This window comes from Geotrypetes seraphini, chromosome 12 (assembly GCF_902459505.1).
Source record: "Geotrypetes seraphini chromosome 12, aGeoSer1.1, whole genome shotgun sequence".
Classification (NCBI taxonomy): Eukaryota; Metazoa; Chordata; class Amphibia; order Gymnophiona; family Dermophiidae; genus Geotrypetes; species Geotrypetes seraphini.
The window spans coordinates 4,858,435-4,877,436 of record NC_047095.1 but is presented as its reverse complement, the minus strand read 5'-3'; the positions used below and the strand labels follow the sequence as shown (position 1 = coordinate 4,877,436).

General features: G+C 42.6%; 1 protein-coding gene across 4 annotated transcripts in view; it reads right to left on the bottom strand.

The window, feature by feature from the left end:
- The window catches only part of PTPRC (protein tyrosine phosphatase receptor type C), a 294,186-nt gene that overhangs the window by 77,518 nt on the left and 197,666 nt on the right, over nucleotides 1–19,002 (bottom strand). For all 4 annotated transcript variants that reach the window (XM_033916186.1, XM_033916189.1, XM_033916188.1 and 1 more), the window contains 2 exons: nucleotides 13,893–14,092; nucleotides 2,465–2,525 (listed from right to left, as the gene is read on the bottom strand). In XM_033916186.1, coding sequence (XP_033772077.1) covers nucleotides 2,465–2,525; nucleotides 13,893–14,092 — 261 coding nt within the window. The remainder of the gene's footprint in view (nucleotides 1–2,464; nucleotides 2,526–13,892; nucleotides 14,093–19,002) is intronic.

Here is a 19,002-nt window from a genome sequence, read left to right as displayed (position 1 = left end):
ATCGAATGCAAGGCAAAGAGATACCTTGAAATGAAGATTGCGCTGGAAGCAAAAATACACAGTAAAAACCTTTTTAGGTATATTTAAAGCAAGATGCCGGGAAGAGAATCAGTAGAACCGCTAGACATCTGAGTGATAAAAGTAGTTCTCAGGGAAGACAAGGCCATAGCAGAGAGATTAAATGAATTCATTGCTTCAGTCTTCAATGAGGAAGATGTGTGGGAATTGCCGGTGCCAGAAAAAGCATTCAGTTCTGATGAATCAGAGAAACTATACAAATTTCTGTAATGGGTCAATTTGACAAACTGAACAGTAGCAAATTGGCTGGTAATTGCCAAATGATAAACTCACAGAACAAGCTTTTGGGATGTAGGAAGGGCCAGCATTTTTACTACACTCGCCACACAGAAATGCCAGCAGAGCAGTGGGGCTTCTTAGAGGGCACTGCTGTGAACTTCATATAAAGGGTGCCAGGTATACATCTCACCATAACCCCCCTTTATAATGCTAAGTCCTCCAAAACTCCCCCCAAACCTACAATACCCCTGTAGGTATCACCTATATGGCAGTATAGTAGGGTTTTGGTGGGTTCACACTTTCCACCCTAAATGTAGTGGTCAGAATGACTTAAAGGCCTGGCTCCTTCTCTCTATGGTTCACTACACCACCCACCAGTTTATTCCCGGTTATTTCCCATACTAAGTGCTGCTATTCTAGAGACTATGTACTGTTTCTTTCAGATCTTTGTGGTAGTTAGAGGTCAGGACTTAGTTCCTCCAGTCAATTTGGTACCTTCTTGGCCCTTACGTGCTTTTAAAACCGATCTAGCTCCAGACATCTAAATGGCATCCTGGTAAATGTTTGATTATCGCTGCAAGATGTCCAAGCGCTAGGCACACCTTAAGCCCACCCATTTAAAAAGTATTTATTTTAAATTATTGCACGCCTCCAACATGCCTCCTTCAAATTTAGATGCACTGCCAACAAAAAGCCTAGCAGAACATCTAGAAAGTTAGTTTCAAAAATGGCAGTTTGGACACATTGATGATTAAGACGTCCACATGCCACTTTAGGATGTGATTTGAATGTCTCTGTTTTGAAAATGAGCTTCATAGTACACAACTGATATGTGCATATTAAAAATGCTTGAAACAAACTAACCTTCTGTTTTATAAAGCCGTGCTGCCAAGCAGTGCGAACTAAATGCCGAACCGCCCATTCTATTCCTATGGACGGCTCTGCATTTAGCTCACACTGCTTGGAAGCATGGCTATGTTAAGGGGGGGGGGGTAAAATAAATATTAAAAATTTGAGAAAACTTTTAAAAATCCAAAAGTAAACCTATTTTTTTGCCTTTGTTTATCCCTAGGAATTGTTCTACAAAATGGGTACTCATACCTTTATATGGGGTAGACAATTTTCCCAGAACAAATCCTAAACTATAAAGAGAGCAATAATTGTTAGTTTGGAAATTTTATCTTGAAAACAGCTCTAAGGATTTTGATGAAATGGGGGAGAGGTTACATTTTAGGGTACCAAAAAGCGATTTAGCTAACCCCCTGTTTTACTAAGGTGTGCTATGCGTTTTAGCGCATGTTTAACATGCGCTAAATATATACGCGTGCTAACCGCTAACGTGTTCATAGACTAACATGCACGCATTAGCGTGTGGTTAGTGTGCGCTAAAATGCTTAGCGCACCTTTGTAAAAGGAGCCCTAGGTGCCAAGTCTGGGAAAATTCATGGGGGGGGGGGTGTCTTTTGGAGGGGGGGTTGAAAAGATTTTTGGAGCAGCACCTGAGTGAAACTCAGACTACATAAGACTGCTGGAGCACCAGAGTGAAATTTGAAAGGCTATTGGAGCATCAGAATGAGATTTAGAACATACACTGAGAAAGATTTCAACACTCAACCTGAGGAAAAAGGAGGGAAGTCTGGCTGATAAAACCATGAGGTTAGGCATCTCACACAAAACACACAGTTCACAAACACACAGGAGGAAACCTGAGGAAAATTAAACAGATTGACACTTCACAAACACACAGGAGGGAAGTTAGGCTGATCAAAGCATGATTTCAAGACATAATTAACAATACTTCCTTGAGCAAAGCTCAGTCTTCCAGGTACTAGCCATTTTTAAAGATAAAATGGCTTTTGAAAATTGTCATTCTAATATTCCAGTACTGTCCATGTGATTAAATGGCTCAGCTTCCTTCAGCTCATTTAAAATTTCTGCACAGGACATGGATAGGTCTCCCTGAGGTTAAACATTTTAGACTTGCTTCTATTGTTATGTGTTTCCAGTAATACTGGATATATCCTGTCTGAAATGTTTATACACGTTAAAATTAAAACTAACATTTTCTGAATTTGAAATAATACTTTTAATAAAGCAATCAACACTTTATATTCTGTAATAGTGTACAGTAGTTTCATATTACTTCAAATTTTCTTCAAGTACTTACATTTTGTGGTACATTCAATCTTAGTTGGAGTTCCATTGTAAAAGCTATTGTCATAAAACAACTGAGACAAAGAAAAAAATTATAAAAAATTGAGTTAGTAAAGGCAGAAGGGGTTTTAGAAGACATGTAGAGGTTCCAATCTCCTGATAATTCATCTGTGTTTGTAGCAATTGGTTTACATGAATGCATTAGAGCACAGGTGTCAAAGTTGGTCTTCGAGGGACGCAATCCAGCCGGGTTTTCAGGATTTCCCCCATGAATATGCATGAGATCTATTAGCATGTAATGAAAGCAGTGCATGCAAATAGATCTCATGCATATTCATTGGGGAAATCCTGAAAACCCGACTGGATTGAGGCCCTCGAGGACCGACTTTGGTACCTCTGCATTAGAGAATGACCAAAACAAATCACAAAAATATCACAGAGATGGTTTACTCCTGAGCCACTGATTTGTGTAATAAGTCATTAATAACATAGGGCTCCTTTTACTAAACCACGGTAGAGCTTCCTACCGCTGGTTGGCGAGGTAAATGCTCTGATGCTCATAGGAATTCTGTGAGCATCTGAGCATTTATCTCACCAATCCACTGTAAAAGCCTCTACCGCAGCTTTGTAAAAGCTGGTGAGAGTAACATAACATAGTAAATGACAGCAAATATAGACCTGAATGGTCCAACTAGTCTGCCCAATAGTTACACGCATTATAAATTCATGAATAAATTAAATTTAATATTTGTTAGGGCCTGGGCGACATACTGGGGAAGGGGGAGGGTGGAATCAGGCCACTGACGTCAACATTTAAAAAGGAGATAGAGTAGCTTTTAAATTAGAAACTGGGGGAAGGACGACTATCACTCAAAAGAGCATGATTCGGGACAAAAGATATCATAAAAGGGAAGACAGAGCACATCAATAGTGAGATTGCAATATAGACCACAGTAGACCAGGTTTCCTTAAATTCAGAGCAGGCTGATTTTAAAGATTGCAAATTATCTATGCCAACTGCTGAGCAAATTGTAAGTAGATATGACAAACACTGTTTGAAATGTCTGTATGCAACTATCAGAAGTCTAAAAAACAAGATGGGAGAGTTAGAAGATATTACCCTAAATGAAAAGATAGATATAATAGGCATCTGAAACCTGGTGGAAGGAAGATAATCAATGGGACACTGTCATACTGGGGTACTAGTTCTATCATAGTGATAGGGTGGATCGAATCGGTGGAGGCATAGCGTTATATGTTAAGGAGGGCCTCAAATCGAATGGACTCAAAATTCTACAGGAGCAGAAGCATACCTTCGAATCCCTAGGGGTTTCCTATGGGTTATCAAAAATCCAAATAAACTCTAAGGTAAATCTAAAATGGAAATGATGTAAACTGTTCTGAGTTGCTTTTGATATTAATTCTAGATCATAGTTCAGACCAGGAAAAGACCTCAAACGCCCAAGTGCTTGAAAGACTTGCTTATAAAAACACTTTTAAAGGGGCTTGAACATCATCACTGGTCAAAAAAACCCAGTGCTTTTTCTTGTGGGTTGTTTTTTTAAAATTAAATTTCTGTGCATGTGCTAAACATATTGCAGGCATTCTATTGGCAGTATAGAAGTTAATTTAACATTCATTTTATTGTGTTGTTTCTGCATATTCTTTTCTCTTTAACCATTAAATTTAAATGAGCAAAATGAAGCACTTAGCATGCTCCCAGGCGGGTCACTTTGTCCGGGTTTTGAAAAGCTTCTGGCAATGAGCGATGTCGGTATAGCATTTACGCATGCATGGATGCAACGCAGCAACGTCACACAGTCATTGCATCACACCAACAGATGCGCAAATGCCATCTAATGTCGCTCGTTGCTCGTGCAGGTTGAGGGGGATGGGGCATGAGGCGGGTCGTAGGAGTGGGGCGGGCCTTGAGCAGAATGGTGCATGGAAGGCCAGAATGGGGCAGGCCTGGGGGCGGGGCTATTGGGGCCCTTTGGAAAATCTGGTAACCCTACTTATGCAGGGAGTGTGCAAGGTTTGCATTAAATGAGTGAAAAATATGGTAATTGAAGACATTCAGGGATTGATATCCAAAGTGTATTAACAAATTAAGAGAGGCTTTTATCTGGTTAACTCACACTGACCAGGCCCCAAGGAAATATTCAGCGACTCTTATTTGGATGATTTTGCTGAATATCTCTCTCTAACTACTAAAACCAAAATCAGCTATTGTGAGGGGAGTCTGGGGACAGAACTGGGGCAGAGTCTGCACTTAACTGGATAAGAGCCCTTAATGAGTTAGATTAATCGGGCAAATAGGACCACATAAATAGCAATCCTTTCTTTGTCTGGTTTAACGCAGCTGGTTAATGGCTGAATATCAGCACATATTGGATATGTGTAAGCAGGGCCAGATTAATGGGTAGGCCCAGTAGGAACGTGCCTAGGGACTGAAATTGTAAGAGGGGCCTGCTGAAGGAGGGCAAACAGCCAACTTACCTTTCCAATTTTTTTTTTTCCAAACGGCAATAGCAATGGGCCCCCCTCCGACATCAAAGGCAACACAACATGGACCCCCATCACCAACAGTAATACAACACCTCCCTCCCCCCACCTGGCCTGGCATCAACATCAACACGGCCAGCACTGCTCCAGGAAGGTCCCACGATGACTACCGATTCATCCCCCTCCGATGTCACTTATTTCTTCCTGAGCAAAGCCGGCAGACACAGTCATCGCAGGACCTTCCTGGATACTGGATATGCCAATGGCCTGGATTGGAGATGAGTGGGTCTCGTTTGGGTCAAACCATGTCTGGTTGCTGCAGAGATTTCCTGGGAGCAGCAGCTTTTTTCACCAGAGCCCCGTACGTCTCCCCTCCTGACTTGTGCTGCCTTTTTAAGACTTTTGGCATCCTGCTTGTAAAATAATGGATGGCAGTGCGTGTTGAGTGGGGACCAGCGGGGAAATTCCCCTTCCCCATTATTCGTGGTCTCCTCACAGTTAAATAAGGTAAGGTAATGTAGGGTGGGGTGGGGTGGGGTGGGGAGGGAGACTGGAACAGGGGTTTCTCTTTTATACAGAGACTAGCACTGGACCACCTTGACACAGGTGCTGGTTTACATTTAGATATGACTTGCCTTTTCAGGTATAGGAGTTATTTTCTTGCCCAAATTGACTCACATTCTAGTAAAATCTAGTTGATTCTTAGTTTTTGGAAAATTTTGTCGCAAAGAAAGTTAGTTTGCAAAGTGGGATTCGAACACTGGCCACCGACAGTTGAGTGTTCTACTGCCTGATTGGATACTTGAATACACTCTGTATTGAGCAAACTCCTTCACTGTGTCCAGGAAGGGGTGATTTTGAATTGCATACTATTCTAGGTGTGTAGAAGAGTTGGCTGCTATGTCTTCAATGCGTTCCGATGACCTGAATCTTTGAAGTGAAAGTCCAAGAGTATTGTTTTTTCCTGTGGTATCTTCAAAATTTGAGGCGCTTTCTCTTCTCAAGAGAGAGCCACATTGAGGATCAAGTAAGGGAGCTTGAAAGATTCATCGAGGAGGCCTACAGGCAAGTAGAAGAGCAGGATCAGCAGCAGCACTGGAGCTAGGAAGCTACGTCTACACGAGATGGAGGACAGGGACCAACAGATGGAAGACAAGAACCAACAGACGTCAAGGATGAAGGACCGCATAGAAGACTCAAGCAAGCAGAGAGGGTGAAGACTGGCCGGTATCCCGGAAGAGAAGTACTGAACCACACCGAGGATACAGACTTGAGACCAGAGAGAAAGCTGAAGAAGGGGAAAACTGCAGTCGTCGTGGGAGACTCAATCCTGAGAGAAGTGGACAGTCACGTAGCAGGAGGGAGAGAAGATCGGCTAGTGACTTGTCTCCCAGGAGCAAGAACGAAGGACATCACTGACAGAATCGAGAGGATCCTGGACGGAGCAGAAACAGAAGAGACAGCAGTGATAATCCATGTGGGAACAAATGATGTCAACAGGAGAAATTACAGCAGGACTACGCTAACTGAACAGTTCAAGAACCTAGGAAGGAAACTGAAGCTGAGGACACAGAAGATAGCATTCTCAGAGATTCTGCCAGTACCGAGGGCAGACGTGAAGAGGCAGACTGAGCTACAAGCAATAAACGCATGGTTGAGGAGATGGTGCGAAGGAGAAGGATTCCTTTTTGTGAGGAACTGGACAACTTTTTGGGGGAAGAACAAGCTCTTCAGGAAGGATGGTCTACACCTGAGCACGGCAGGAACAAGGCTGCTAGCAAACAACGTCAAGAGAAGAATTGAACAGGCTTTAAACTGAGAAGAAGGGGAAAGCCGACAGTCGACCTGACGTCGACGGTTCGGACAAGAGTATCCAAAGGAGATACTGAGCAGGAAAAATGCTGGGAACAAACAAGAGATGAACAACAGAAACTGTTGACCAACAAGAGGGGCAAACAGATAAAATTAGAGGAACAGGAGAAATCGGAAAATCAGGTTGCGGACGAAAAGGATGTATCAAAAAACGAGGAAGAAAAGAACAAAAATCAGAGACTGGTGGCCAAAATAGGGGATGGCAAGAGGAGCAAACCACTTGAAAAACAAGCAGAGAAAAGAAAAGACCGGGACTTAAATTGTTTGTACGCAAATGCAAGGAGCCTAAAGTACAAAATGGGAGAGTTAGAAGTCAAAGCCAAAAAAGAGGACCTAGACATCATTGGAATCACGGAAACATGGTGGAACGAGGATAACCAATGGGACGTAGTACTGCCAGGGTACAAACTCTATAGAAGAGACAGGACTCACGAGAAGGGTGGAGGAATAGCACTATACATAAAAGACACCATTCCCTCGTCCGCAGTGGATATAGAACCAAAGGCGGAAGGATTGGAGTCATTATGGGTTAAATTACCGGGAAAAAATGGCCTTGACATAAGATTGGGTCTATACTATCGTCCACCTGGACAAACGGAAGCAAACGACAAAGATCTGGCAGCAGAATTGAGGCGGGAAGGCAACAACAGGAACGTGACAGTAATGGGGGATTTCAACTACCCCGGGATAAACTGGAGTATTGGAAACTCCAACTGTGCAAGGGAAACAGAATTCTTAGAGGCTGTGAGGGACTGCTTTATGGATCAGCTTGTCAAGGAACCAACAAGAGGGAATGCTACTCTTGACCTAATCCTCAATGGACTAGGGGGACCAGCAAAGGAAGTGGAAATAGTAGGACCACTGGGAAACAGCGATCACAACATGATCCAGTACAAATTAGAAGTAGGTACAGCAAAAGGGAAAAGAACCACAGCGACAACGTTCAACTTCAAAAAAGGGAACTATGATGCTATGAGAGAAATGGTAAGAAAAAAACTCAGAAAAAGCTCAAGAAAAGCAGAAACCGTAGAGCAAGCCTGGTCTCTATTCAAGTGTACAGTGCAAGAAGCGCAACATATGTACATCCCCAGATTTAGAAAAGGGTGCAAAAAAAAAAACACCGAGCAAAAGATCCCACATGGATAAACAATGAGGTGAAGAAAGCGATAGGAGACAAGAAAAAATCATTCCGGAAATGAAAAAGGACCAAACTGAGGAGAACTGGAAAGAACACAGGAAAAGCCAAAAAGAGTATCATCAAGTGGTTAGGAGAGCGAAAAGAGAATACGAAGAGAGGCTGGCCAGGGAGGCAAAAAACTTCAAATCGTTCTTCAGATATGTTAAAGGGAAGCAACCGGCAAGGGAGGAAGTAGGACCTTTGGATGATGGAGACAGCAGAGACTCCCTGGAGAAGCGGAGACTCAGAGGAGATATGATAGAGACCTTCAAGATCCTGAGGGGCATCGAAAAGGTTGACATGGACAGATTTTTCAATTTGAAAGAAACCACAAGAACAAGGGGTCACTCGATGAAATTGAAGGGGGACAGGTTTAGAACAAACGCAAGGAAATTCTTTTTCACACAGAGGGTGGTGGACACATGGAACACCCTTCCTGAAGCCGTGATAGGAAATAGCACAGTACAGGGTTTCAAGGAAGACCTGGATAGGTTCCTGGAGGACAAAGGGATTGAGGGGTACAGATAAGAGCAGTGGAAGGTTTAGAGATAAGTGTAGAGGTAGGCATAAAATTAGTCAGGGACTGCTGCTCAGGCAATATGCCTGATGGGCCGCCGCGTGAGCGGACCGCTGGGCAGGATGGACCTCTGGTCTGCCCCGGCGGAGGCGACTACTTATGTACTTAAAGGGAGTGATAAAAGAGGAAAAAGAGGTAGCCGACAGGTTAAACAAATTTTTCTCATCAGTCTTCACAAGCGAGGACACATCCGGTGTACCAGAACCCGACGTGATCTTCCATGGAGATCAAGAAGAAAAACTGTCAACAATAGAGATGAGCCATGAGAATGTCCTCCAACAGATAGATAGACTGAAAAGCGACAAATCGCCAGGCCCGGATGGTATCCACCCTAGGGTACTAAAAGAACTAAGAAATGAGATAGCGGAAATACTCCAACGAATTTGCAACCTATCCTTGAAAACTGGAGAGATCCCGGAGGACTGGAAGATAGCAAATGTTACACCTATCTTTAAAAAAGGGTCAAGAGGAGACCCGGGAAACTATAGGCCGGTAAGTTTGACATCGGTTCCGGGCAAGATGGTAGAAGCACTGATAAAGGACAGCATCTGTGAGCACATAGAAAAAAATGGGCTGATGAAAGCGAGCCAACATGGCTTCTGCAAGGGAAGATCGTGCCAAACAAACTTACTGCACTTCTTTGAGGGGGTAAACAGTCAGTTGGACAAAGGGGAACCCGTAGACATCATTTACCTAGACTTCAAAAAGGCCTTTGACAAGGTACCCCATGAGCGGCTACTTAGGAAGCTGTAGAACCACGGGGTGGAAGGGGACGTGCACAGATGGGTCAAACACTGGTTGGCAGGCAGAAGACAGAGGGTTGGAGTGAAGGGTCACTACTCAGGCTTGAGGAAAGTCACGAGCGGAGTTCCGCAGGGGTCTGTACTCGGACCGCTGCTGTTCAATGTATTTATAAATGACCTGGAAACAGGGACGAAGTGTGAAGTTATCAAATTTGCAGACGACACTAAACTCTGTAGAAGGGTTAGAAATGCGGAAGAGTGTGAGGACCTACAAAGGGACCTAAACAAACTGGAGGAGTGGGCGAATAAATGGCAGATGGACTTCAATGTAGGGAAATGCAAGGTCATGCATATAGGGAGAAAGAACCCGATGTTCAGCTACCAAATGGGGGGGGATTAGTATTAGAGGGAAGTAACCTTGAAAGAGATTTGGGTGTACTGGTGGACACAACAATGAAGTCAACAGCACAATGTGCAGCAGCCGCAAAGAAGGCAAACAGAATGTTGGGTATTATTAAGAAGGGTATTACGACCAGAACGAGAGAAGTCATTCTGCCGTTGTATCGGGCAATGGTGCGCCCGCACCTGGAGTACTGTGTTCAGTATTGGTCACCGTACCTTAAGAAGGATATGGCAATACTTGAGAGGGTCCAGAGGAGAGTGACACGAATGATTAAGGGCATGGAAAACCTTTCATACACTGAAAGATTGGAGAGATTGGGGCTCTTCTCCCTGGAAAAGCGGAGACTCAGAGGAGACATGATAGAGACCTACAAGATCATGAAGGGCATAGAGAGAGTAGAGAGGGACAGATTTTTCAAACTTTCAAAACATAAAAGAACAAGAGGGCATTCAGAAAAGTTGGAAGGAGACAGATTCAAAACGAATGCTAGGAAGTTTTTCTTTATCCAGCGTGTGGTGGACACCTGGAATGCGCTTCCAGAGGACGTAATAGTACAGAGTACGGTACGGGAGTTCAAGAAAGGATTGGACAATTTCTTGCTGGAAAAAGGGATAGAGGGGTATAGATAGAGGGCTACTGCACAGGTCCTGGACCTGTTGGGCCGCCGCGTGAGCGGACTGCTGGGCACGATGGACCTCGGGTCTGACCCAGTGGAGGCATTGCTTATGTTCTTATGTTCTTCACCCCTCCCACTCCCCAATTTACTTTGTAGGGTGATGAAGTTTGGGGGAAATGTTTGTGCTTAGCAGTTAGGGGAAGGGGAAAGTAGTATATCAAGTCCCATCTCCTTTCCCTTCCCCTAGTGGTTAGTTGCTCTCTGTATTAGTGAATTTAAAGCCAGATGTACTACTTTTTTTTTTCTTCCTAACAATGCTCCTAAGTCTTCCTCCCTATAACCTCAAATTATGCCCTCTAGTTTTACCATTGACCATTTGATGTTTGGACCCTGAGCTCTCTGTTCATCTTTTTGCTCACTCTTTAGTGCAGCGATCACAACACTGATGTTTACTCTGCATCGGAGTGCTCCTGCTTGTGCTTAATGGTGCCAAGTTTTCTCTGAATAAGGATCGCAAACTTCACGGTTTAGCTCTCCCTCTATGGGCTAGGAGTTTCCAATCCACATCATAGGTATGTATGACTTAGATTGGTGCAAAGTTTTTGCCCTTTTCTTTTTCTTGTTTCTACCTCATGTCAGCTCCAGTGCACCTTCCTTCCCTGTGGTAAACCAGTTCAAGATCTCTAGGGGTTTTAACCGCTTGCCTTGTTGCTTTGTTGCAAATTAACATACATGGAGTGGAACATACTAGAGGAGTTACAGATTTGGTTGTTTATACATACATATGGATTACAATTGGACAAAATAGAGTGAGGAAGTTGAGAGGAGTTGCAAACTTGGTTATTAATGTAGACTTATGTTTCGGATAGTATTACTGCTTTACAATGCATTTGAACACTTTTATATACATATGGAAAGGGTTCAGAGTTAAAGTCCTGAGCAAGTAGTTGGGAAGGGAAGGAAGGGGGGGACTTGTTCAGAGATTTTTGGGGCTTCCATAGAACTAAAACTACACTGGTACTGGGTAATCTTTGTTGTTTTGAATTTTAAAATAAAATAAAAAAAAATACAGGTGGAAATAAAGAAGCAAATAAGAAAACAGGTAAATGAATGGGAGCGGGGTAAGGGTGGGCCATGGGCAGGGCAGGGCTAGGGGGCCCAGTGTACTCGTGTGCCTAAAGGGCCTCAAAAAATTAATCCTGCCCTGTGCTTAAGTGCTGTTTGGCCACACATACCTAGATATTTAATGCTGATATTCTGACATAGCTCAGCAATGAAAATCTGGGCATAATTTTAGCAGTGACAGTCAGGCCCAGATTCTCTATAGGGCGCCAATATCGGCAGCTGCCTATAAAGCAGCTGCCGATCGTGTGCCAATCACGTGACAGCACATTATAGAGAATTGCGCCTCCATGAAATATAGGCACCAGAAATGTAAGCCAGAGTTTTCCGGGCCTACATTTTAGTGCCTATCTTTGTCGTGAATCATGCCTACATAGGCGCTTTAGGCCACCTAACACCACTTCTAAAGTTAGCCACGCCCACCGTTGCATTCATCGGACAAAAGCACCTACATAGGTGTGATTCCTGCATGTATTATTTATGCTCCGATATGTGCTTTAATGATGCCATTTTAAACAGCATTTGTTAATTAACTGATTGCCACCGGCTGAATATCACCCCCTTATAATACAGCTATTAAAAGAGAAATACTACCAAAAGTTGGTTTCAATATGCCGAATGTTGATTGGAACATCCCTGTTGTGGTGTTTCTAGAAGCAGTGAGATCCTGGATTCTATACAGTGAAAATTGTTCCTGCAGTGCATAATGGAATCCATGCAGGATGGGCTCATATTGAACCTAGTGCTTACAAATGGGGGGAGTTTTTCCAGTGGGTGATAATCTGAAGTCCAGTGATCACTGAATGATGTGGTTTAGTATTAAGACACACATGGAAAAGGGCTTATTCAAAAGTGAAGATTCTAGACTTGAAAAAAAGCTAACTTTGTCAAGGTGGGATGCTAAATGGGTATCCTGCAAATGATCTGGATAAACTGGAGTTGGCTTCATTAGGCTACTCCAATAGATGGAGCAGAAGAGTAGCCTAATGTTTAATGCAGTAGCTTATAAATCAGGGAAACTGGGCTCAAATCCCACCACAGTTCCTGTGAATCTGGGCAGGTTTCCTAATCCTCCACCACCCCAGGTGCAAAATAAAGTACCCATATATAACATGTAATCTGCTTTGATTGTAACTTCAGAAAGGTAGTATGTCAAATCCCATACCCTTTCCCTTTTATCATAACATAAGAGCAATTCTAGGCAGACTTCTACAGCCTATATTCATGAAAGACTATGATCAAGTATTTTATATCACATTCATTGTTAGTCGGGCAGACTGGATGGACTGTTGAGGTCTGTATCTGCTGTCATTTACTATGTTACTACGTTACCATGTATTAAAGGAGGTAGTTATCAACATGGGCTGGTTATGCAGGTGTGACAGACTATAAAACCTTCCCCCCTTCCCGTACATAGCTCTTCTCCCCAGATTGAAATGGTCCCTTGAGAAAACCTGGTACTCCCTCTTCTGATCAGTTTAGAGCAAAGCAAGGGTAGAGAGGCAGCCTTAGGGAGGGGGAGGTGAGAAGAGGGAAAAAAACCCAAGGAAGTAGTTCAGAAGAACTTAAAAGGAAGAGCCAGAGGTAGAATGAGGGTGCCCAGACTAAAGGTAGGACCTGGGGAAACTAAGTTTCAAGTTTCAAGTTTATTCAAATAATTTGATTAAACGCTTTTCAAATTACAAAGCGTTTTACAGAAATAAAATGAGATTTTTAAAATAATAAAAAAGGGCTAGTCTGTTTTGCCTAAAGTAAAGGACTGCTATAAGGAAATTCTATCTGTATTCCAGCACCTGATTAAAAGTGGTGACCAGATACTCTCTAAAGCTGTTCACTGGAGCTGTGTTGCTTTGTTATGGAAGGGAAGGGAGGTAAACAAAGAACCTTGACTGAGTTTAATTCGAGCCTTGGAAGCAGGTGGTATTTTCTATAAAAACTAAACCTTTAAGAGGAGACCTGTGAAGAAACAGTATCCAAACTGCTGTGTTTTTAAATCATTTTTTTCTCACTCTGAAGTTTTGTCTGGATTTGCAAGTCCCCTCGCTGCACACTAGTTCTTGCGTTAGTACAGTAGAGTTATTTTATTATAAGTTAGGTTATTTTAGCACATGGTCTCATTGCATAAAATGGGACTCTGTGCTAAACTAACCCAACTTCTGGCAAAAGAGCTCGACTTAAAAGTAGCCCACATTAATAATTTTCACCCATGCTAACAGCAATTAAAACATACACAATAAAAATAAAAATCTGTCCTGTAATAGAATGGTAGCATTCCTCAAACAAATATGATGTGATTTAGCAAAAAATCTCAATGCCATAATCCTCATGGTAGCAAGATAAAATATGACCAATTCCAAATACTGATTCCTGAATAGTTTATGAGCAATCTGAATTTATTAATGGCAAACATAAATTTTTTACTTTACCTCAAAATGATATGTATGTAGATAATAGAGATCCTCAACTTTGAAGTTACAATCTGATTGACGAAGTATCTCCTCATTCCTTTTCAGTATAAATGGTGCTTCGGGTTTGGGACCATTTATAATCTTTGGTTCTTTACACTTAATGCGGACAGCATTGTGTGTAATTAAAATCAATTGGGCATTTTCAACCTTATCTGGTTCTGTTTAGAAATTAATATGTTGTTATAAAGTATTTTGAAACCTAAAACATTTACAGGCAGATTTTAGACAGAATAATATCTTTGGAGCAGAGAAGTTCCTGGCCTTTCTATCCTGCAATAGTGATTTGTGTTGCTTCCTATGCTGGTATACCATCCTCTAAATTTTATAAGTTAAGATTCCACCAACCCTGGACATATTGCAATTCATTTTTTTCTAGTGTCAGTGCATATAAACCAATTTAGGTTCTTATTGGTTATTGACCAACTCAGAGTTATAAGAAAATATTTAGACCTAAAGTTAATTTAATTCTCTTCATTATTTACCCAGGTCAACTATAGAAGATGAGCCTTCTTTTGTTCCGAGTCCTTGTGTGTATTTCAACACCAGATCAGAACAATATTATTATTAAAGATTTAATTGATGAGTTACAATTAGGATTTGCATGATCTTTGAGACCTGGATAAATGAGGTGGATATTTCTATTTTAAATGATCTTTGCTCGCTAGGTTACAAGATTTTGAGTTCTTCTAGAGTAGAGAAAAGGGGGGGGGGGGGGAGATCTAGCTATAATTTTTATAGGATTTTTTAATGTTATTATTGCGGGTTCTTTTGTATTCAAGGCACAATAAATGCTTTCTTGTGTAAAACAGGTGTTTTCTGAATTTAAATCACAACAGTTGTTAGGTTTTGACTCACTCTTGTTAGTAGGAGATATGAATTTCCATTTGAAAAATAGAAGAGAGATGAATCTCCATTTGAAAAATAGAAATGATCAAGAGGTATCTGAATTTTTGTCAATTTTAGATAATTTTTCTTTGACTCAAGTGTGATTTACAAGTCACTCATGAGAAAGGCCACTTTCGTGATGGTTTAGCAATTCATTTGGGTTTGCTGCCATGTCTAAAAGTTACTAACCCAAAATCTGGGGTAGTATATTTATACTAAATATACTTAAAGTAAAGTCTTAATATGGGAAAAATAAGACTGACAAAAAATTAGCAATCTCTGGAGAGTGAACCTACATGGAATACGCTCAGAGAAGTGAAACTCTGAAGAGGAAGAAATCCCCTCTTGGAGCAAGAGTTTACCGTCCAGTCATATCATACTTGATATTAAACTAAACTAAACTAAACCTTAAGTTTATATACCGCATCATCTCCACGGATGTTGTGGAGCTCGGCACGGTTTACAAGAACTTAAAATATAGGAAGAGAAGGGAAAAAAAAGGTTTACATGAACTTATATATAGAAGAGAAGAGTAAGGGGGGGATAGAATTACATTTTAGTGAAAAGCCAGGTTTTCAGTTGCTTGCGGAATAATTGGAGGAAGCCCAGGTTCCGCAGCGGGGTAGTAAGGTCATTCCAAAGTCCTGTGATTCTGTAGAGAAGTGATTTTCCCAGTTTACCTGCATAGCAAATACCGTGTAGAGAGGGGAAGGATAATTTATACCTTTGGGTGGGTCTGGTAGAGTCAGGACTCGAGGAGTTATAAGATAGTGGGATTAAGGGAGAAAGGATGCCGTGAATGATCTTAAAAGCCAGGCAGGAGCATTTGAAATGGATTCTGGAAATCACTGGGAGCCAGTGAAGTTTGGCTAGGAGTGGGGAGACATGGTCAGACTTGTGTTTTGCAAAGATCAACTTGGCTGCAGTATTCTGGATTAGCTGGAGTCTTTGAAGGCTTTTTTTTGATAGGCTTAAGTAGATGGCATTGCAGTAGTCTAATTTGGAGAGGATGATGGATTGGACAAGGACGGCGAAATGTTGTTGGCGAAAATATGATCTTACTTTCCTCAGCATGTGGAGGCTGAAAAAGCATGATTTAGCCAAGGAGTTGAGGTGGTCATTGAGGGAGAGAGAAGAATCGATAATGATGCCAAGGACCTTGCTTGAGAACTCAAGCTGCAGTGCAGCACCTGAGAGTAGTGTGAAGAGGGTGGGCAGTTTCTAATTTTGGGCTGAGCCAGAGTAATTTTGTTTTTGATTCATTCAATTTCATCTGTACCGAGAAGGACCAGGAATGGAGTCTCATTATGCAAGCTGTAATGTTCTCGTGGAGGTTGGTGAGGTTCTGGTCTGTCTCAAGGAGGACAAGGATGTCATCAGCGTATGTGTAGATTGTTTCAAGGGGGAATAATTGGAGGAGTTTCAGGGAGGACATATAGATGTTAAAGAGAATAGGGGATAGGGGTGATCCCTGAGGGACACCGCAAGATGGTGTCCAAGGAACGGACATGGTGCCATTTGTGTTGACAGTGTAGGAGCGAGAGCGTAGGAAGTTTGAGAACCACTTTAGGATGGTGGAATCAATTCCTATCTCGGAAAGTTGATAAAGTAGTATGTCATGGTGGACAACATCGAAAGCTGCAGAGAGATCGAATTGTAATAGGACAGCAAACTTGTTACGAGAATGTAGTTGTTGGACCTTAGAAATTAAGGAAACTAGGAGGAATTTGGTGCTGAAGCTGGGTCTGAAGCCATATTGGTAGGGATGGAGGATGGAGAATCTCTCTAGGTAAGAAGAGAGCTGGGTGGCGACTATGGCCTCTAGCAGTTTAGTTAGGAGAGGGATATTTGCTATGGGGCGGTAGTTAGATGGTAAGGAAGGGTTGAGATCGGCTTTTTTCAGAAGAGGGGACAAGGCAATGTGTCCCATTTCTGTGGAGAACAGGCCCGATAGTAAAGCAGAATTTATAAGCCTGGTAAGGGAGGAGATGGCCTGCGCGGGAATGTTTTCGTAAAGGTAGGAAAGGAAAGGATCCAGGATGCAATTGCAGGATTTCAGTTTGAGACAGAGTTTAGAGATCTGGGATTTGGATACTAGTTCAAAGGCAGTCCAGGATCTATCAGCAGGGATAGTGTTGGAGTCGTTGAGAGGCAGAGAATTGTAAGAAACTGCTTGGGGGAAAGAACTCGGTAAGGTAGTAATCTTTTCATTGAAAAATTTAGCTAGGTCGTTTGCGGATGGGGGGGAAAGGGGAAAGGTGGAGTCATTTTTTGAGGTTAGGTTGCGCCAGATGTTGAACAGTGTACTATTTTGGTTTTTTCATCTGGTGATTTTATCTCCATAGAAATTTTTCCTTGCTTTTTTTAGTACTGTGTTATAGAACTTGATGTTGTCTCTCCAGGATTGTCTGTCTGAAGGGGATTTTGATTTTTTCCATTTACGTTCCAGGGCTCGACATTTCTGCTTTAATTCCCTGTGGTATGGAAGATACCAGGGAGCCTTGCGGGAGTGGGAGATAGGTTTAGTAGACAAAGGGGCAAGAGCACGGTAGGTAGTCCCAGAAAGGGTTACCCAATTATGCCAGTTGGAATCTGGGTCGGCATGTTTAGGAAAAGGGGGGGAGTTGGTTGAGAAATTGGGTCCAGAACAGTTCACTCGTGATTTTTTTGCGGTAGGTGATAGAGTTTGTGGGTCGGGGTGGAGTGCCAAGATGAGACATGAAAATGGGAAGGCAGAAAGAACCTAGAAGGTGATCAGACCAGGGGACATGTTCCCAACGGGCCTCTTCGGCAGAAGTTTTGTGCTCGGTCAGGTCAAGCAAGCTGATGATGTCTAGTGTATGCCCCTTATCGTGGGTAGGGGTGGGCAAAGGAGCGGTGAAGCCTAGGGAGGTGAGGAAGTCTTTGAATTCGATTGCATCCTTGCTGATGTTATCGTCTAGATGGAGATTAATATCTCCAATGATCAGTAGTCTCTGGAATTTTAGGAAGGCCCTTGTTATGGTCTCGAGAACGAGTTCAGAGGATTTGTTCCAGGGGGTTGGTGGGCGGTAAAGTAACCTAATGGGTAGGGATGAAGTTCATCATTGACTGAAGCTAACATGAATTCTAAAGAGGTATGGCTGCCCTTTTCAAGGAGCTGGACATCGAAGAATGATTTGTAAAGCAGAGCCAGGCCTCCTCCTTTCCGGTTGATTCTAGGTGAGAAGAGGCCATAGTAGCCAGGGGTACAGTTCGTTTTGTGTGAATAAATCATCTTTTTCGATCCATGATTCTGTGATGCACAAGAAACCTGGATCGAAGTCTCTGAGTAGGTCTTTTAGTATTTGGGTCTTATTGCAGACTGATCTGGTGTTACAATAGAGTGTTGGGACTGGGGTGAGAGAGTCGGAAGTAAGATTGGGTAGGTTGGCTGGAGGAACAGACTTTAAAGAGATGTGATTGACTCCTCGGTGTTTTTTGAAAGGGTGGGTTCTAGTGCGTACTAGTACGGGGATTCTGAGACCAGGGCAGACGTTGTTGGAGTTTGTGGAGTCGGGAAGGTTGGGGGGGAGAGGTTTTTGGCAGTGGGAAGTGTTGGTGAAAGAGCAGAGAAGAAGAAGGAGGAGCCAGGAGGATCCCCTTCATTGTGGGATCAAGGAGAACTAATAAGAGGGGTTGGGGCAGAGCTTGCCAGGCAGGAGGGAGGAGAATTGAGTATAGGTAAGGACTGAGTGAAACGGGAGAAGGACTAAGAACTGAAGGAGAATACGCACCAAGTTGTTTCTAGTGAGGTGGAACTTAACAATTGCTAATAGTGAGATACAGACTGAGGTGGAGCTTAGCAATTGTTAATTAGTAAGATAGGAACAGAAGGGGTGCTTAGCTGGGGAACGGTGGTAAATAGTGTGTATATGCGGTAGCTAGTCTGTATATGCGGAAGCAGGCTATATGCGGTAGCAGGCTATACATGCGGTAAACAGTGAAGGGCAGTACAGGCTATGCATGTGGTGGCAGGCTAAACATGCAGTAGCTGGCTATACATGTGGTAACAGATTGTACATGCGGTGACTGGCTATATATATTGGCTATACATGCGGTAACAGGCTATAGATGCAGTCTGTGCATGTTTTAACAGGCTATAGGTGCGGTTTAAAACAATCTATGACATGCTGTACATGCAGTTTGTACAAGTTAAATAAGC